Source organism: Drosophila subobscura, chromosome E (assembly GCF_008121235.1).
Source record: "Drosophila subobscura isolate 14011-0131.10 chromosome E, UCBerk_Dsub_1.0, whole genome shotgun sequence".
NCBI classification, from domain to species: Eukaryota; Metazoa; Arthropoda; class Insecta; order Diptera; family Drosophilidae; genus Drosophila; species Drosophila subobscura.
In genome coordinates this window covers 16,574,251-16,594,168 of record NC_048531.1, presented here as the reverse complement: position 1 = coordinate 16,594,168, position 19,918 = coordinate 16,574,251, and the positions used below count along the sequence as shown (strand labels likewise).

Genomic DNA, 19,918 nt, shown 5'->3' with positions numbered 1-19,918 from the left:
TTTGTCCTTTCTTTCTGCCGCCACTTTTTCGATTGGCGCACAGCTTCCAATTGTTTCATTCCAGGATCCAGTGACGGGAAGAAGGGATATTATGATATTCACATGCTCGTGCTATCGATATTGGGTCTATCGATATCAGTAGAGCGCCCTTTTATTCAAACTTTAAAAAATTAAACTACAGTGGCTTCACCTTAAACTTTTGCTCCACCTTCTGGACGAACTCTAGGAAGTCCTTGTGCAGCACCTTTGGCACCTCGAGGGCGGCAAAGTGTCCGCCCTGCTTGTGGTAGGTGCTGTGTATCAGGTTCGGGAACTTATCCTTCAGCTGAATATCAAGGAAATGCATGATGTCGCTCTTGAAGCGTGCACAGCCAGTTGGCACACGAGTGGGAACTCGGTCCAGCTGCAGCCCACGCTGCTCTTTGGAGTATGCCTCGGCGTACAGGCGCTGCGAGGTGGTGATCGAGTTGGTCAGATAATAGATCATTACATTGTCCAACAGGGTGTCCATTTTGTAGCGCTTTGTGATGCCGCCATCGGCCAAAGAGCGGTAGCTGGGATTAGTCCACGTGGAGAACTTCTCCAGAATGTAGGCGGCCAATCCGACGGGGTTGTCGGTGAGGGCTGCGCCAATTGTGTCCGGCTTGGTGGCCTGCAAGTGGAAGTAGCCGCTCTCCTCAATCAGATAGGCGAGGGCGCGCGACTTGGGGAAGAAGAAGTCCTCGAAGCCACTGGGCACAAAGAGACTGGGCCAGAAGCCGGCCAACGCGCCGATCACTTGGGACTTGGGACTCATGTTGGTGCACATATTCGAGTGGTAGCCGAGCACGTTATCCGGGAAGAGGGTGGCCATGTGGTTGCCAATGATGCTGCCCCAATCGCCGCCCTGAATGAAGTACTTGTTGTAGCCCAGGCGTGCCATAAGATTGCTCATTATCACCGCCACTTGTGCAGGTCCAAGTCCCGTACGGGAAGTACCCTGTGGGAGGAAGAACATTATATGTGGGAGGAGCATATTATAGCTTTGACTTCAATCTACCTCGGACCAGCCATAGCCTGGCAAACTGGGTACAATCACGTCAAAGATGTACTTGTTGTTCTTATCGAGATTGGACTGATGGAGCAAATGGATCAGATCGTAGAACTCGCGCACCGATCCCGGCCAGCCGTGCAGCAGCAGCACCGGATAGTGGTGCTTGCCCACCTTGTTGTCGTCGTAGACCATCAGGTGGAGGAAGTGCATGCGTAGCCTGAAATTGTCAATCATTCATTATCATTGGACTCGCTCGGGCGATAAGCGCTTATCTCCTCACCCCTGAATGTCGGTGGTGAAGTGATTGAATTGCCAAAGGAAGACTTCACGTTCGCGCCAACGCGGCAGGTAATCATCTCTCCAGTACTCCACCACTTCCTTCAGATAGTTTGTGTTGAATCCGTACTCGAAGGCAACGCCCTCCAGTGGGGGCGTCAGGCGGAGAGTGCGATTGAGGCGAGCAGACAAATCGGTGATGGTCTAGGGAAGGGATAACTCTTAGATTCTGTTACTTGAATATTTTCTCAACAGACTTACCTTCTCCGGATAGCTAAGGCGATTACCAATCACTTCCGAGTTGTTGGCCAGATAGGCAGCATAGTCCTTGGGCTGTGCCGCATCGCCCCACCATTGCTGCGTGTCCAGTTTCGGGGCCGGCAAATCTCCCCACAGTTGGCTGACATTCCTATAGACCAAAGCGCCACCAATGGCCAGCACCAGCACCAGAATTTTCACTGTGACGGACATAACGAAGCGACTATACCTGATGCCGCGACAGCTCAACACACAATGACCGCTCCCGTCGTAGTCTAATCAGAATATCAGTAAATACATATGTACATGTACGTACATATGTGTGTGTGTATCATGCTAACTGTCAATTCTTCTAGGCTGCAACTCTAGCATGAGTATCACTGTTGTGGGCGCAGCCAGCTCTCGCTCTCAAATTTGTAACTCATGATGATAAGCATTTTTGTTTGGCAAACTAATGCTCTACGCCGGCGCACGATGAGTTGATCAGTTGAAGCTTATCGTGGCATTACTTGAGACTCTGTAGCGGTTTTCCAGATCATTCAAGCCTGTGCATTTGCTTTGTTTGTTTATTTTACTGACGGAGCTTTTGGTTGAGCAAGAGAGAGCGCGAGCGTGAGTGAGAGTGAGCTTTGAGCTCGCCGTTAACTGATGATATTTTGCGACGCAGCTGGAACGTTGTCGGGCCCCCCTAGTCCGCAGGTAGGCAAATTGCCACTCTGTGACTGACTTGGGGGTTGGTAAATGTGCACGAAGCTTTCACAGAGAGTACACAATTAGCGACCTTTTATGATCTCCACATGTTATGCAAGAGTTTCAGAGTTTCTCAGCTCAGATAATACACACACAAAACTTTGTCTGTATGCGAAGCTCTTCAACTTTCGGTTTTTTAAATAAGATAAGGCAAAATGCTATCATATAGTTTGGGGTTTAATTTAATTTCCAAAACAGATATCGCCACGGAGCATGCGATTGTGTGGAGAGAAAGAGAAAAACCTAAGCGTATTTATTGCATTCCAAGCGAGTACGAAATTCCAGGCTTAGAGTTCGGCTTTCTGCACAAAGGCCGTGAAGTCTTCGTACAGCTGCTGCGGCAGCTCGAACGCAGGAAAGTGTCCGCCGTCCTGCTGGTGGGTGCTGTGCACCAGATTGGGGAACTTGTTGGCCAGCACGCCGTCGGGCACGTGTAAGAGTTCATGGGCGAATCGAGTGCATCCAGTCTTGGCCGTAATGGGCAGTGAATCGACAGACAGGGCAAATTGTGCCTTGTTCATTGACTCGGAGTACAGGCGCATGGAGGTGGTGATCGAGTTGGTCACATAGTAGATCATGATGTTGTCCAGCAGCTGGTCGTAGGTGAAGCGCTTGGTAAGGCCGCCATCTGGCAGCGTCTTGAACGCGGGATTCGTCCACGTGGAGAACTTTTCCGCGATGTAGGAGGCCAGACCAATGGGATTGTCGATCAAAGCGTTGCCAATGGTATCCGGCTTGCTGGCCTGAATGTGGGCATATCCCATCTCTTCCATGATGAAGCCGAACAAGCCGCCAAAGCCCTTATAAAAGTGGGCATTCTGTTCGTCAACGAACCATCTGGGAAAGGCCAACGACAGCATCAGCTTCAGGCTGCCCATGGGACTGTTGTTTCCGCACATGTTCGAGTGGTAGCCGAGCACATTCTCCGGGAAGAGCGAGGCCACATTGGAGCCGATCAGCGAGCCCCAGTCACCGCCCTGCACCACGAACTTTTCAAAGCCCAGACGCACCATCAGATTACGCAACACCACAGCCACCTGGGCCACGCCAAAGCCAGTCTTTGAAGAACCCTAACAGCAGCAGGAGTAGGAGTAGGAAGAGAGTTGATCATTGCTGAGATGTTCAGAGTGTGTTTGCTCTTAGACCTACCTGAGACCATCCATAGCCGGGCAAGCTGGGCGCAATCACCTCGAAGACGTAGTCGCTCTTGTCGCTGCCTGCAGTCAGCAGGGGAATAAAATCGTAGAATTCGCGAACGGTGCCCGGCCAGCCGTGCATCAAGAGCAGGGGCAGCACCTTCTTGCCCTTCTTAATGGCCTCCTTGCTCGGCTTTGCATGAATAAAGTGAATTTTCAATCTGCAACAAAGGTGCGCAACAGAGTTTAACAAGAGGTTAGCAATGTCAATTGTTAATGCGTTCCAGATTCCACAACTAAATATGCATGAACCGAGCAAGCACTCGATGTGTTCAAAGCAGCTGCAGCTCCATCTACTCACCCCTGTATCTCGGTCTGGTAGTGATCCAGTTTCTTCAAATACTTCTCGCGCTCACCCCACTTGGTCAGGTATGTGTCTCGCCAGTATTTCACCACCTTTTGCAGCTCATTCGCATTGAAACCGTACTCAAAGCCCACACCCTCCAGCGGTGCCTGCAGCTTCAGGGGACGACTCAGTTGGCTCTTCAAATCGGCAATGACCTGGGCAACAAAGCATCGCAATAAGATCACATGGAGTACACGAATAATTGCTGCCTTACCTCTGGATTGACGCTGATGTCATACGGCAAGATGGCCTTGTTCTCCTTGTAGTTCTGCTTGCTCAGCTCTGGTCCCCAGTAGGCATTGTTGTCAAGCTCGGGCCGCTTGCCGGGCGCAGACAATTCGCGATAGTTCTTGTACCCAATGGCGGCCAGCATGGCCAGGCCTCCGATCAGGAAGCGAACAAATAAATTTGCCATAATGTTTTCTTTATTTCAATTCCACAATTGTACACAGCCGATCGTCTCGGATCACTGCACAGAAATAATTTTGGTTTGCCAAACACAACGCGCACGAAAGCTTTGGCCCAGCCGGCCGGCCTGCTTGTGGATTCCATGTGGACTGTGGCTGCTATTTTAAGCTTTGTAATCGCAGCTGGCTGCGCCTGCAATGCGAGCATGATGAGGCGATTTTATTCCAAAAGTAAGCAAAACGAAACGATTCATGCTTAGAATGTTAATGGATAACACTACGAACTGATTTGAAACGAAATATACTAGTGATCTACATGACCAGCTAGAATTTCAATTATCAATTGCCATTGCGTGCTGACACCCGCTATTTGTTTATGGGTGGCGGGGCCATGAGCAGTGATCAACCAGAAATTGAATTATCAACAGGCGAAAGCTGCAATTGGAAACGAAGCGAGTTCGCTCGAAGCTTTTACTGACATCAAACTGCTACGAGCTTTGGCCAAGTAATTGGTTTTGTTTTTGTTTTGATCGTAAATAAACATTTAATGTTATTTTTGTTGGAATTCAGAACTTTGCTTCAGTTCACACCAATACCATCCACCCATCCCGTTCCCGCATTAAACTTTGTGTGGATCTTTGCTAATCATAGGTACAAAAAGCTACTTTATTTTGGCTTCTCACCATGGAGACCGATCTTGCCAACGAAGGCAGTGAAATCCTGGTAGAGCATGGCGGGCATCTCCAAGGCGGCAAAGTGGCTGCCCTGCTGGAAGTACATGGAGTGCTTCAGGTTGGGGAACTTGTCGCGCAGCTGCCAGTCCGTGACGGAGGGCAGGTCGTAGCGGAAGCGGGAACAGCCCATGGGCACGGGCGTGGGCACTCGGTCCAGCTGCAGACTGGTGTACGCCTTGGACACGTTCTCCGCATAGAAACGCACCGCAGTGGTGATCGAGTTGGTCAGATAGTACACCATGAGGTTGTCCAGCACCGGCTCGAGCCCAAAGACCGTGACGATGGCCCCAAAGTCCTGCTTCACGCCGGGATTCGTGCAGGTCTGGAACTTCTCGAGAATGTAGGCGGCCAGGCCCACGGGACTGGTGGTGAGTGCAGCACCAATGGTGTCCGGCTTGGTGGCCTGAATGTGGAAGTAGCCGCTCTCCTGCAGCAGCTCCGCGTACTTGTCCCACACGGGGAAGTGGTGATCGTAGAAGAAGCGCGAGGGTATAATCTTCTCCGAGAAGTACGTGCCATAGATGCCCTTGAGGATGGCCAAGGGCGAGTTGAGCACACACATGTTGGAGTGATAGCCGATGACATTCTCCGGATAGAGGGTGGCCAGGTTGCTGCCAATGATGCTGCCCCAATCGCCGCCCTGAATGAAGAACTTCTTGTGGCCCAGACGCAGCATCAGATTCCTCATAACTGTGGCCATTTCGGCGGCATTGAAGCCTGGACGACTGGCAGCCTATGCAGGGGGAGAGAACGGAGAATCAGCAAAGACTTAACGCAGTTTTGGTGTAGCAAAAACTCACATCAGACCAGCCATAGCCCACCAGGGAGGGAGCCACCACCTCGAAGGCGTAATCCGTCACATTCTGATCGTTGGTCAGCATTGGAATTATGTCGTAGAACTCGCGCACCGATCCCGGCCAGCCGTGGAGCAGCAGCAGCGGATAGACATGCTTCTTGGCGGCTGCCTCCTCGCTCGCCTTCTCGCGTATAAAGTGAATGTTCAGGCTGCAAGGAAGGAAATGAAATGATTAAATTAAAGTACAAATTCCGAGGGGAATGGCAAACGAACCCCTGAATCTCGGTGGTGTACTGCTTGAATTTGTTGAAGAACTCCTGGCGCTCATCCCATTTGGTCAGATACTTCTCCCGCCAGTAATCGACAAACTGTTCCAGTGCATGCGAGTTGAAGCCATACTCGAAGGAGATGCCATCGAGTGGATCGGTGAGGCGCAGGGTGCGATTCAGCTGCTGCCGCAGATCCTCAATCTCGGCCTGGGGCACGCTCAGTCGGAACTCGTTGATGCGCTTATCGGGCACATAGTCCTTGCCATCGCCGGGTCCCCAGTAGGTGTTGTCGCTGATCTCTGGCTTCGGCAGCGGACGCGTCAGCTCCGTGAACACCAAATAGCCATAGCCGACAAAGGCTCCGAACACGGCCACAATCAGTCCGAATATTATCAAGCACTTCATTGCCGCAAATTAGCTCTTCTTGGCTTGAATTCAAATGAGCTGCGAGCACACCTACAGCCTACAGTAGATAAGCGTCGCAAGATTCCCTTCGCAAATGTCTCGACAGAACCGCACGCCCAGCGAGCCGTTATCGAACTGACTGGCTGCCCGACTCTGTCGATGCCCAAAGCTCTATCAAAATTTAATGTCTCTCTCTCTCGCTCTCTCTCTCTGCTTAAGCGACTATAAACTAATAATAAATTTTGATAAATTCGTGCATACATTTATGTATGTATTCGCGTGAACAGTGGCACCAAATGCTGTTCGACCTTTCCACTCAATCTTTGAACTCCCTGATATCTGATGTTTTTGACTATTTGCACTGACTGTTTGCCAGTGGCTGAGTGACTAAGTGTCTGGTTGGCAAAACGATCAGTTACGAAAAGTTGCAGCATTGTGAGGTGGCAGCTGGCTGGATTGAGGATTCCACACCAAGGTGCAGCTGCGGTGCGTTCACACGTCTGCACCTTGAATGGGCCATTGATTTGGCTGAGCGATACCATCAGGCACAGAGCACACAGTGTGTCTAGCTATGGGAGAGCTGGGTAGCCACAGCTACTTATAAGCAAGTCATATCTTATCAGAGAACTCGAACTCGAACTCAACTTATTTATTGGTAAGCGCTGTGGCCTGCCTGCCGGTAAATGATCATAAATCTGAGCACTGTTGCCGCCGCTGATGTGGCTCGCTGTGACTGAATTTGGGTAGATCTGAGGGCCACGTGTATAGCACTCAGGAAAACCCTCCCACAGCAGATAGAACTTCAAACTACTTCCTGCCCTTGGCCTGCCTGCTGTGCCTGCTAGGACGTGACTAGGGGAGACCCTTCCTGTGGGTGGACTTTCCATGTCATCAGGCCCCAGCGAGGGTCAAGCACGTTGGTCGAAACCCTGCATTATGTATGCATAATTACTAGAGCTGAGTCAGTGTACCCTGTTGGCTGGTGGTTGTTTTCAGCCGGTGGGGGGGAGCGCGGGGCGATGGCTGGGTGAGTCAGTGGTTGCAACTTGTGCGGGTGACATGCACTTGTCATATCAAAGGCAAGACGCGAGCGAGCCTGCTTTCATTTGTATGAAATTGTGAGGCGAAACAATTATGTTGTCGACATGCAACTGCCGGGGGCAAAGTGGGTTGGCACAGGCCGTTCACAGATCCTCAAAAGTGCCGCCAAACATGCAAACCCAAATGGGGGACGAGACACTTACACGGAGCCAAGCCAAATAGGCAGGGGGCGTGGCCAGCGGCAGAAACAATTTGGATGTTGTGAAACGTAATTCGAGCAAAATTAACGCAATTACTGTGCCGCAGCCAAAGGACTCGATCCTGCCGATGCACTGCAGCGGAAAAAGTTTCCTTCGCGTGCCTGCCCCAAATCGCATTGATAGCGCTTAGGCAGAACGGCAGAGGCACAGCGAATGGCACTCGGAAGCGTGTCAAAGCTGCCACCTCCTCCAGGTCCAACTCGAGCTGGCATAGCCCCCGATTCCAGGGACTCAATCGGTGGCCATTAATGCGGGAGCAACTCCTGGCTAATTCCCATTTCATTGAGTGCCTAGAACCGGGCTGGGACGGAGGACTGGCAACAGGGAATGGGCATGATCCAGTTACTGGCATGGCTACCCGGGGCAACCTCACCTTGATTGCGGGCTGGGCTGGGCTCGCTTTTAATGGTCGCAATTATTATACCCGGTACTCGAAGAGTAAATAGGGTATATTGTATTTGTGCACATAACGGTTGTATGTAACGCACAGAAGGAAACGTTTCCGACCCCATAAAGTATATATATTCTTGATCAGCATCAATAGCCGAGTCTCTGTCTGTCTGTCTGTCTGTCCGTCTGTCCGTCTGTCCGTCTGTCCGTCTGTCCGTCTGTCCGTCCTGATGAGCGCCTAGTACTCAGAGACTATAAGAGCTAGAGCCACCAAATTTTGCATCCAGACTTCTGTATGCTCACACTGTTACAAGTGTATTTCAAAAATGAGCCACGCCCCCTTCCGCCTCCGCAAAAGGGCGAAAACCTCCCAAATCTACAATTTTGAAGATAACAGAAAACTAAAAACGCCATTCCGTAGGGAATGACCATATCTATCAGATCACCAAATTGGGATACGATTGGATCATTATTATAGCCACAATGAAGAAATTAATTTGCAGTAGCCAAACCCACCCCGTCCCGCAGCATTCACACTCTGCTTCGCGCTGTTTATGGCCTGGCCCCTGACACGTCACTGCCTCTGCCGCTGCCTCTGCCTCTGCCGCTGCCTCTGCCGCTGCCTCTGCCGCTGACTCTGCAGTGTGTGTCTATAGGGGAGGGTGGCGAGCTAAAGGAGCGTGTTGGCGTGAGTATTGTTGTTGATGTAGATGACAGATGAAGAAAAAATGTAAAATTTGACAAATAACCGCTAAGTTGCAGATGTAGTACTGAGTGCCGGGTATAAAAGTTGTGACGCGTAAGAAGCGTCTCACACGTCCCTTCTCGTTTCTTTATTCAACTGACACGCACTTGTCGTAAAAGTCCATTGAACTGTGGCAAAATTGATTTTCATTTGCTGCCCACAAACCGAGAAGTTTTCCAGAGAAAAGTTCTGAGATTTTCGAAGTAAATCTTTCAAGCTGAATGATCAAAGTTGGGATCACTCCCGGTCCGAGCGCTATTGTTCGCCACCGTATTTTCTATTCAAACACAGGCAAAGCCTTTATTCGGTGACCATTTCCACGTGCTCGACAATTCTTTATATCAAAAAAATGCATGAAAAGGGCGTGGAATGAAGCATTTTAGCCAGACAGCCAATTGTGGGGGATTGACAGGAAATTGAACTTCGAATAGGCTTTCCCAGCACTTCTCCACAGTTGCGGGTACAAAAAAAAAGGGTCAGTCCTGAATGTGAACAAGAACTTCATGGAAATACTGGCCAGGGCTACTGGAACACATAATACTAGCCAATAAAAGGCGGTTAGTCCAAGCACACCCTTTGCCCAAATCAGACTTCGTTTCACAGCCCCACAAATGGGATATTTATGGGGTGGGAGAATTCATTAAAATTGATTTCCTGGCACACTAATCGCTGGGCAGCGGGTTTCAATTATTTTTCCACATTTTATTTCTTCAATAATTATGCTATGAAATTGTAAAAAGACGCTGAGTGGCCCCAAAATGTTGCATACTTATTCGCTGCACCATAAATACGTTGCAAACAGCCGAAAGTATTTTTGGTGCCACACTCACTGATCCGCCGCACCTGGCCACTCGCCCTGTGCATCATCCCAGACGGGAAACTCGGTTTTGGCGGGTGCTCCCTCGTCTGTCGGGCCAGAGTCATCCGACTGGCAGATGACGTGTCCCAGCTTAAAAGCGAAACAATTTGCATGTGGATCTGTTGCTGTGAAGTGGCTGTCTGATTCGGCTTACCCAACCAACCAACAAAATGGTCACCACTCGCAGGAATATCGATTGTATCCACATTATGTGTCCGGTTCCCTTCCTCCCTGTCTCCTGCACTGAAGTCTACTGTGGAGCCACTGTTTTCCGGTTGACGTTGACGCTACATTTTTAATCATTTAAATAAATACGAAAAATGTACCTACATATGTACATGTGTACATGTGTACATACTCGTGTGTCTCGACGCTCTATCTGATGCTGCCCGCTGGCCCGAGCGCGAGAGATTTATATGAATGAATAATGAGAGAAATGTGGAAAATGAATAACGAGAGAAATGTGGAAGTGTGCGAATAATAAGAGAGAGAGAGTAACGTTTTGGGGCATAATAATTCATAGTGCATTCTGTCCCTTAGATAAGCACAAATTCGCATCCATAAAATGGGTTCAAAGATGATTTCTGCACATAACTTATAGCTGTATATTTATCGGCAGGATATGCTTTATGAATTGTAGGAACATGTCCGTATATAGTTACCAGTGGCACCTTCAATGCCGCACAGCTTCCACCCCGCTAATTGTCAACTCAAACAAAGGGCGCAAAACCCCCATTGGGGGATGCACACACGCGGCAGATAACTCAGTGGGCAGGGGGCAGGGGGCAGTGGGTTGACCTGCCATCTGCCTCCCGACTAGCATATAAAGGAGCACTGGGTGTGCAGCCATGGCATCAGTTAACGCATTCAGCTACTCCAATCAAGATGCAGTCTACAATTACTCTCGCTCTGCTCTGCTGCATTGTCGGTGCTGTGGTGGCATATCCGTCGCCGGATGACTTGACAATGCCTTCGACGCCAGCGCCTCGATATCCGCTCAATCTGCAAGGCGGCGGCGGCGCACAGGAGCGCGAAGGACTCACCTTTGGGGTGCGTGGCAGCGAGAATGTGTGGAGGAGCGACAATGGACGACACGAGATCGATGTGAACGGCGGCTATGCGCAGCGCTTGGGCGGCCAGTGGGGCAACTCGGAGCCCAGCTACAGCGTCGGCACCAACTACCGCTACAGATGGTAGACTTGTCTACACTCTGTCTAACTTTGTACATACCCTAACTACACACATTTGTGAATTATTAATAAAGATATCAAATATTTAGCCATAAATTCTTTAACTTTAAATTTGTGTCCTTGGCGGTGTTCGTCTACCCCGGAACATTCAGCCATATGAAGATTGGAAGATTGGAAGATTGAGGTGGAGACGGGGCTTTGGATGATCTTGCAGTTTGGCTAATTGTAGATACATCTTTTTTGGCCACAATCTGGCGGAGTAATAACCAATTAAGCGCTGCCAATGACGATGACAGGCGGTCTTAATGGAACCTGCCAAGACATAAATGTTTTTTGCTAATTGGATTTATTGCGTAAACTGTCAAAAGAACCTTCGGTGGAAATTTATCATGCCACAGCTCGATCCCAGAAACTCTCGAGATACACAGAGAATATTACGCCATCTCCAAACGAAAGCGAAATGATTCATGCTGCGACTTGTTCTAGGCTCTCTTTAAACTTTAAACTCTTGGCCATGTTTGGGGATTAGCCCAAGCGTTTCACATCATTAATCGGCAGCCCGAGTTGACCTTGGCCCATGACAGATCGATGGTGGAAGCATATTTCGTGGGTGGTTTAGGATATCCTCTTGGGAAACTATTATGACAGGCAGAGATGCGGGAGAAGATTGAGATAAGTGAGAAGTGGAGTGGCTGGAGCAGCTGCCTCTAATTTCACATAATCCACGGTTGCCGAATGATTTTTGAACGATTTTTGAACGAGTTTTGAAAGATTTTATGGTGGAAAGAGTTACAGAAAGTACTCGTAGATTTGTCCATGATGTGCCAGGTGCTCCCCCGTGAGATTTCATGTAAGGAAATATAACTTAAGTTTTATTATTCATGTCGCAAGTCACCTCATTTATTGTTGCTGTCTTGGGATTCACTTTTCATTCCACAGAGCGTCTCTTGTTGATAGATCATATTTCTTATCAATCAGCGGCCGGCCGGCTGGCTGGCAGATGCGGGGATCTACTTGTGAAGCACTGAGCTGGGCTGCTCTCCCACACCGTTGGGATTCCCTCTGATGGGGAATCAAACCCAATCATTGATAAGACCCTAATCCGAGGTATAAAAGAAGGCAACTTCTGTCCAACAGCATTCAGTTCTCAAAGTACAAGCCACAACATGGAATTCAAAGCAAGTTTCCTGCTCCTCAGCCTGGCCTGTGCCTGCGCCTGCATCTGTGTCGCTGCCTATCCCGATCCTTTGGCTTACGCACTCGAAGATGAACCGAATCTGGTCTACATGGAACCCTTGGAGGTGAGTAGCCCAAGCCAGAGCGCTGCAGAAGTACACCATCTAATGGCTCCTCTGTTTTCTAGTTCTTTCCCGATGCCATTGATGTGGAAATGGACCATCCGCGAGTGCGTCGCCAGTGGCAGCTGCAGGGTGGCGGCGGCGGTGGCCCTCGCCAGGGCATTGACCTCAGCCTGAGCGGTCGTGCGCCTGTGTGGCAGAGCCAGAACGGACGCCACTCCGTGGACGCCACGGGACAGTATGCCCAACATTTGGGTGGACCCTACGGCAACAGTCGTCCCCAGTTCGGCGTCGGTGGACAGTACACCTTCAGGTTCTAGGGAATCTCCGAATGCTACCGCAATTATGTCAAAGATCAAACCATTGAAACTTATTTATATAATTCTAGATTAACATTAAAAATGATTTATCCAAACATCAGCTGAAAACATCTCTTGCTTTTCGGTCGGGGAATACTCAAAGATTGTGGGATCTGGTTGAGGTGTCAGCCACTGGCAAATAGACATCGAATATTGACATTAAAGCAGCAACCTTTAAGCTGTGAGCTCACCTCCTGACTTTCGCCCACAACGGTGCGACCTTGGAGCAGGCCAATCAAGTGCAGAACCAACCAGAGACTCAGAGCGGCGAACATTTCTCAGAGAGATGCCAAACACAACTGAAGCTGCGCCCTGACATTGATTGCTGGCCAGGGTGTCGGTCGGTTCTCTCCACCCCCCCCCAGCTGATAAGACCCTGATAAGGCACGGATGTGTGTCAAGAGCTTCAGAGGCAGCGGCATAGAGCAGACACACAGACCAGGTCGAGCCATGCCAAAGCCAAAGCCAAAGCCAAACCCACTTGAACTGTATTACATTTTGTGGAACGTGCAACTGGCAGTCAAACATTTTTTGGCACGTTTTCTGTTGAAATCGAAAAGAAACCAAACCAAACCAAACCAAACCAAAACCGACACAAAAGCGGCACAAAGATGAAGCAAAAATAAGAAAAGGAAAAACAAAATTTAAATGTTAGAAGCAGCACAGAGCCAAGCCAACAATGAAGGTCAGGCTATGATGACTTTTTTCCTTATGCCCCAAAAAGTTCCCTCCTCAAAAAACGGCAACAATCGAAACACAAATGTTCGTTCTGCCCCTGAGTCTGCCTTTGCCTTTGCCTCCGCCACTGACTTGAAGTGGGTTTGGGTAAATGTGGAAGTTGCCTTTTGATAGCACCAATTTCTGGCCAATTTTCCTTGTTATACTCTAAGCAAAGGGTGTGACGAATATACGGAGAGATGTGCGACTGCCACAGCCAGCTGGAGACACATCCAAAAGCCATTCCCCAAGGTAGGGCATGAGGGAACTTCCCTACGACATTTCGCTGAACTTTTCATCTTTCTGTGTGTGCGCTGCGCTTTTCTCTTTTGTTTCTTCGTTTTCCATGTCATTTTCGTATGAGGAGGAGTGGAGCAGTGTGCAGCGATTCCACTGGAAGAGCCATTTTCTAAATCAATGCACAAATTGTCAAAGTCAAAGCTGGAGAGGGAGATTTTCCCTTTGTTTTATTTTTCGCACTGTGCTCTGCAATGGAGCAAAATTGGCTCCACTTGAAAAATTGTGTGCGGGGTGGTTGGAGGTGGGTGGCTGGTGGCTGGTTTGGTTGGATTGTTTTCCAAATTGCACATGTGGCAGTCAACTCATTTGTCAAGTGGCAAATCAGTTTAGGCACAGACACAGGCACAGCGAGACAGCGACAACGCGGAGAGCCTGGAGCCCAGAGCTAGAGTCAAACGATAAAATCAACTTTACATTTTCCGCCTGTAGCCGAAAGTTGACGGTGAAGACTTTTCCTGCCTTGGGGGCGCACTGATCGTGACGATCGACGGCATTTCCCACGCAAAACTTGCTCCGAGGACAGAGGTCCGTGTGGAGACTGTGGACCGAGGACAGCGACTCTCAGCGATTGCCGCAAGTTAAATTGTTTGACACACTCAACACTCAACACTCGGCGTCTTGTCTTTGATTGTATCGGGCGAAGCGAACAAACAAACATGCCAGAGATTTATGCTCTCCATAATAGAAGTTTCTAATGAGAGTTTTGGTTTGGGGCGACACAGATGGGGGTGGGACGGAGCGATACAGAGCGGTGGATGGATATTGCATGGCCCATCTAATGGCTTTTTAATGAAGCCCAAGAGAAGTGGGACATTTTGTCAGCTTAAAGTGGGACTAAGTAAGTCAAGTTAAGCGTATTAATTATGATTGGCAACCAGAAAAGAAGAGAACGCAGCCAAGCAGAGACAGAAAGAGAGGGAGAGAGAGAGAGAGCGAGCGCAAGAGATGAGAGCGTGGAGCATAGCGGTGCGTGAGAGCGCGAAGAAGAAGAGGTGAGAGAACGAGCGCGCGAAGGAGAAGAGGTGAAAGAGAGCGAGCGCGAAGGAGCAGAGCTGACTGAGAGTTCGAGTGAGATGCATAAAAGAGAAATGAGCAAAATGAAAAGTGCAAAAGTTAGCAGGTGCCAGACAGACTTTTGGCTTTTCGCATTTGCATTTGACATTTGGGCAAGATGAGCGCTTAACGGCAAACAGCAAAGGCAAACTGCAACTGCAACTACAGCGGCAGCGACAGAGTCAGCAACATCCCTCGCCCTCGCCCTCGCCTACGCCTCCTCCACTCCCAATAGACAAAGCGGGATCGCGGCATTTTGGCCTGCTTACTGCATTTGGCCAAAATGTCTATAGTTCAATTGCTGATATTTTGGCCAGACACACGACGAAACACGTGACCTATGGAATGGAGCAGCAGCAGCAGCAGCAGCTGAGTAGCAGACGGAGCAGCAGACGAAGTAGCAGAAGCGGCAGCAGACGGAGCAGCAGCAGCGTAGCAGAACGTGCGCGGGATTTGGGAGTGCAGGAGATGGCAGCGTGACACGAACTATAAGCAGTGGACACCAAAAGGAAGGGGAAAAGGTGAAGAACGTGTGCAATTCTATTGGGACTGGGCATCAAATATGTCCACAGATGGAAAAGAGAATAGATATGAAGATATATCAAGGAGCGATAACAGAATATATTCAATAAATATCCAATATCCGATACATAAATGTCTTTGATGTCTGATAACCTCGCTTCTCTGGCTTGGCTTTCGTATATTTCTCCGCACTCACGACACCAAATCACGCACCCACCGCTTTAGCCCTGCGCACATGCGACACAAGAAAAAGAGTTTAATAAGTTGCTGCACTTTGATTTAGAACAAATGGGCATCTAATGCTGGCAAAATCATTCAACAAAGAGTACACTTCAGTGCTTGGCTTATTCTCTTGCTTCCTAATGAAGGCTGCCTGCAGACTCGGCCACATTGTTGCAGTTGCATGCGACAGAGGCAGAGGCAGAGGCTGTTGGCTGTTGGCTCTTGGCTGCTGTCATGCAAATTGGCCTCACGTTTTGCACATTAGGAGACCGTCAATTGTTCCAAATGCAACAAAATGCAATGATTGAGTTCTTGGCACCTGGCCAGGCCAGGACAAGCCTGCAGCAGCATGTCCCCACCGTACCCCCCTCGTGCTCCACCCATTCAGAGAGCCCGCATGTGCTGCATGAGGAGTTCTTTTGGCTAATTGGAGTCGAGGTCCGGCTGCCCAACAGGCAGCGGCAGCAATGATGCCTCAACTTCATCTCGATCTTAACAGCAAGAAATGAAGACAAAAATATTTACCGTAACGCATTAAGAGAACAAGAACAAAAGCGGAGTTGTGCCTGCTGCGAGCTGGCTGCTGCTGCAACCGGCAACTGCAATTGCAGCTTGTGGCAACAGCAGTTGCCGTATCAGCAGTATCAATAGTAATTTGAAGCCGCTTTTTGGGGGAGGAGGCCTGCCGCATGATGGTGTCGTAGGTCAGGCAACAGCAGCAACGGGCAGCAACGGCAGCTACGATTGCGGCAGTTTAAGCCAACTGCAATTTGTGGCCTAGGACATGGCATCCATGCCAGTGGACTCCTCAGCATCTCGGTCTCAACTGCAACTGCAACTTCAACTGCAGCAGCAGCAACAGCAGCAACAGCATTGTAATGACGATTTGTAGCCAATTATTTCAAATATTGTATTGAAATTGTATGCCAGTCATGTGTGTGGTTGTGTGTGTGTGCTCGTATCTGTGTGTGTGGTTGGTTATCTTTCGATTGGCATCTGTTCGTCGTACTCCAGGTCCAGGGACTGGTCCACGAGCAGAGTACGCCTCACGTAGAGCCGTCCGAGTGTGTCACAAGTGGCCACAAGTGGACTTCAGCTACGGCCAGTGCCAGTGCCAGTGCCAGTTGTTGCCAATCGATGCCACAACATCTCCGCCCCACAGCTTCAGCTCTCCTGCTGCAAACCATTCTGACATTGCCCAGACTCTTCGCTAAGGTCAGAGTCTCTCTTCAATTCCCATAACCTGACGCATCTTTGTCATGTGTCTGATTAATCGCCGAAACCCCAGCCAGTGTCGGCCACAACTTGCAGCATTGTTGGCCAACGGGTCACGTCAACTTTCAACCAGCCATCATCGAGCACGCGCTGCCTGACCTTTGTTGCAGTAGCAGCAGCAGCAGCAGCAGCAGCAGCAGCAGCAGCAGGCAGCGGCAACTATCTGACATTCATACGTTAATTTTAGCTTGTTGCATCAGGCAGTCAGTCAGTCAGTCAGTCAGTCAGTCAGTGGTTGTGTTGCATGTGTCATTGTCTTTGGTCAACACTAATCAACAAAGTGATGAAATGGGCGAACGCCGGAGAACCTTTTGGGGAGTTGCCTCATCAAGAAAGTGCAGGGGAGCTGCCGAGTGCTCAAAGTGCTCTTCAAATGTCAATCAATGAGAAGAGGAGACCCTCACATCCTCACCCTCAATCGAAGGCTGGCAAAAGGCAGTGCAGCGTGGAAGTAAGTTTCTGTTTTAATTGGGAGTTTCCCACCCAAGAGGTTGACTTCGTGCCATAGCTTTTACTCAAATCAATGCCTGAGCCATATTGCACATATTTCGCATAATTCAAATGCTAATCAAAGCCATAATCCATCGCTATTCCGTTGTCTAGTGTGGATTGTTAATCATGCATTTAAAATTCAGCAGCACGATCGACAGGAACAACGGCAGCAAGAATCAGCCAGCTAACAGCTAACAGCCAACAAAGAGGCCCAAGAATGCAACGGCAATTGTCTGGTCTTGGCCAAGGCAAGAACTTATTAATACCTTATTAGACAAGGGTCGTCGTCACAGCGACACACAGCAGACGGACCGGACCACAAGACAGACAGTGGGGAGTGGGGCAGGCAGACCAACAGAATCCATCTGTATGGAATATCAATGAGAAACGAAACCGACTTCTGTGGCATTTCCGTTGCAACTGGCTACTTACGCTGAACCGTGGGTCTCATGTGCGACAAAGCAACGGTGATCAACCGATGAATTCTTGGTTCGGGTTTTTGGCCTGCCGCCACAGGAAATGCAATCATAAATCGCCCATGATGACGATGGCCAGGCCATGGCCGTGCAGAGTTTATGTTTATGTTTATGCCCGGGCAATTAGCCTGATCAAGAGCTGGGATGGCCAGGAAACGATTCTGTTCCCTCTGCTGGCTGCTGGTTGCTGGCTGCTGTCTGCTGGCTGGCAGCCTCTGTTGAGGTGAAAGAAAACACTTGTCAGATTGCGTGTTTAATTCTAATAATATAATCTTGCACTCTTGTTTTTTTGCGTTGCTGGCAGAAACATTTGCGTGCCTGGCCGGGGCATTGTCTAAGCCGTTCGCTTGGCCCTCTCCGGGCCAGCCCATACCTTTGCGGGGTGTCTACATTACAGCATCATTAGAATTTGATTTGCATTTCCTTGGAAAGGGGGCTGCTGCCGGCCCAACATGGCATTAAAGCCCATTTAGCTGTCGTGTGGCAATTATTGATCAACAAGGTGCCACAATCGGCCATGGCCACTGGAGGCCCTGCCATCATGACAAAGACTTTTTGCATTTTCTTTGCACCCCTGATGCGCGGTATTTGACTGGTATTTCTAGAGTATGTGGGACTTGAGCAGATTTACAGGAATCGTAAAAACTCACCAGCAATATTCAACGAAACCATCTTTATTTTTTAGAATTTTCTTGGCATCCTTATTACAGGGTAACCCATAGTTCATAGTTCCGCCAACTGATGCCGTCTTCTGGTTAGGTTGGTCGGGCATTTGCATAAAGTTGTTTCACCGTTGTGCCAGCTAAAAGCAATTTTATGCCTTTACGCTGTACGCCACCGCCCCATCTGGACCCCTTCTCGCTGCACCCCTGGACCGCACTTAACACGCTTCATTTGGCCGGGAACTCGCCTTGGCTCGACTACTGCTGCGACGACGACTGTTGCTTTCGACGTGAGTCCATCTGAGTAGCGTCCGTCCGTCGACACATCCATCTGTCCAGTGCCGCAAGCGTTTAAATATTTATGTCTTGTGTACTTAAGTTAATCACATCTAAATGATGAGCTTCAACTACTGTGCTACCGCTGGAATCTCTTTCCTTCTCCTGCGGATGATTTCTCCAGCTCTGCGTCTTTGGGAGAACATTCTAATGATTTGCATGGAGCAGCTAAGGAGGGGAAAAGCACAGAGAACGCAACACTAGGAAGTGGAGTGGGGCCGTAGGTGTCGTGTCACTTGTTTGTATCTCTTTATTGAGTCGTTAAAATTCCTTTGTGGCCCTCCTTTTCCCTCTTGAGCATTCGTTTGGGGATATTTTAGTTGTTCAGGTACCGCAAGCAAAGCAGAACACAAAAATTCCCTCACATTAGATGGGAGAATTCAACAAATTACCCAAAAATGGCCACACACAAACACACGTTCACAAAATGTCCCCTAACAAGGTGACACAGAGATAGAGGCAGAGTGGTCCGCTGCATGTGCAAGAGAGAGAGAGAGAGAGAGGAGAAGAAAGCCACGCAAAAGTTCCCATAAACATGTCCCGCTCTTTCGAATGCGGAGCCGCCAGAGCATTTCATTAATTTATGTTTATTGTTGGAGTAACAAAAAATGTGCAATTGGCGTTGCTGACTATTTTTGGACCTGGACATGGATGTTGGGTCTGGGACATGGATTTGGGCCTGGGACAGATTAGGCTCTGCCAATTTGGTGTGAAGTTTTGCATTTGGCCGACGACTAACGGCAGCTGGCAGAGCATCAATCAATGGCATTGGCAAAGAAGGAGAGGCAGAGCGCGAGAGCGCGAGAGAGTGGGAGAGTGGGAGCGCGGTGGTGAGTCAGAACATGAGTGTGGGAGTTTGGAGTGAGGAGTGCAGGCAGAATGAGAGAGTGAGAAGTGCTCTCAGAGCATACTCTTTTTATAACTGTCGCTTCCCATTGATTTTCATTTTTCGCAGCGGTGATATACGGATTCTAGCACTCGTTTGCTGCAAATTCGTCGGTGAATAGCAATATCGTGTAAGTCGCCGCCGACAGCTGACCTTGCAATAAGGAAGTGGCATTCGTCACTGTCTGAAAACACAGCAGCGGCTGCTGGCCGACTCTCTTCGTTCGTGTGAACTATTATCGTATTCCTTCTTCTCCGCCTCTTATTTATGCTGAGCAATTAGTCTGCACATGGAGCACAAGCTCCTTCTCCCTCTACTCCTACTTCAGCTTCCTTCTAATGAGCACCGGCTCCTCTCACAAAGCC

The 19,918-nt window shown here is 49.3% G+C and overlaps 6 protein-coding genes across 6 annotated transcripts; 2 read left to right on the top strand and 4 right to left on the bottom strand.

The window, feature by feature from the left end:
• Positions 1 to 89: 89 nt before the first annotated feature.
• Positions 90 to 1,834, bottom strand: LOC117890597 (juvenile hormone epoxide hydrolase 1). The gene is made up of 4 exons (XM_034795534.1): positions 1,571 to 1,834; positions 1,314 to 1,513; positions 1,040 to 1,250; positions 90 to 979 (listed from the first exon to the last, which is right to left on the bottom strand). The coding sequence occupies exons 1-4, from the start codon at positions 1,778 to 1,780 to the stop codon at positions 176 to 178; spliced, it is 1,425 nt and encodes a 474-aa protein (XP_034651425.1). The 5' UTR covers positions 1,781 to 1,834; the 3' UTR covers positions 90 to 175.
• A 707-nt stretch (positions 1,835 to 2,541) lies between these two features.
• On the bottom strand, positions 2,542 to 4,305 carry LOC117891178 (juvenile hormone epoxide hydrolase 1). Its single transcript, XM_034796502.1, has 4 exons — positions 4,074 to 4,305; positions 3,815 to 4,014; positions 3,467 to 3,674; positions 2,542 to 3,387 (listed from the first exon to the last, which is right to left on the bottom strand). The coding sequence occupies exons 1-4, from the start codon at positions 4,272 to 4,274 to the stop codon at positions 2,605 to 2,607; spliced, it is 1,392 nt and encodes a 463-aa protein (XP_034652393.1). The 5' UTR covers positions 4,275 to 4,305; the 3' UTR covers positions 2,542 to 2,604.
• A 595-nt stretch (positions 4,306 to 4,900) lies between these two features.
• Positions 4,901 to 6,592, bottom strand: LOC117891255 (juvenile hormone epoxide hydrolase 1). The gene is made up of 3 exons (XM_034796624.1): positions 6,070 to 6,592; positions 5,801 to 6,005; positions 4,901 to 5,733 (listed from the first exon to the last, which is right to left on the bottom strand). The coding sequence occupies exons 1-3, from the start codon at positions 6,468 to 6,470 to the stop codon at positions 4,933 to 4,935; spliced, it is 1,407 nt and encodes a 468-aa protein (XP_034652515.1). The 5' UTR covers positions 6,471 to 6,592; the 3' UTR covers positions 4,901 to 4,932.
• A 4,013-nt stretch (positions 6,593 to 10,605) lies between these two features.
• On the top strand, positions 10,606 to 11,051 carry LOC117890373 (diptericin A). Its single transcript, XM_034795169.1, has one exon. The coding sequence runs from the start codon at positions 10,651 to 10,653 to the stop codon at positions 10,960 to 10,962; it is 312 nt and encodes a 103-aa protein (XP_034651060.1). The 5' UTR covers positions 10,606 to 10,650; the 3' UTR covers positions 10,963 to 11,051.
• Positions 11,052 to 12,095: 1,044 nt separating this feature from the next.
• LOC117890294 (diptericin-A) lies at positions 12,096 to 12,627 on the top strand. The gene is made up of 2 exons (XM_034795062.1): positions 12,096 to 12,256; positions 12,319 to 12,627. The coding sequence occupies exons 1-2, from the start codon at positions 12,122 to 12,124 to the stop codon at positions 12,571 to 12,573; spliced, it is 390 nt and encodes a 129-aa protein (XP_034650953.1). The 5' UTR covers positions 12,096 to 12,121; the 3' UTR covers positions 12,574 to 12,627.
• Positions 12,612 to 12,925, bottom strand: LOC117890295. The gene is made up of 2 exons (XM_034795063.1): positions 12,804 to 12,925; positions 12,612 to 12,744 (listed from the first exon to the last, which is right to left on the bottom strand). Exons 1-2 carry the CDS (start codon positions 12,885 to 12,887, stop codon positions 12,649 to 12,651), a joined length of 180 nt encoding a protein of 59 aa, XP_034650954.1. The 5' UTR covers positions 12,888 to 12,925; the 3' UTR covers positions 12,612 to 12,648.
• Positions 12,926 to 19,918: the final 6,993 nt, after the last annotated feature.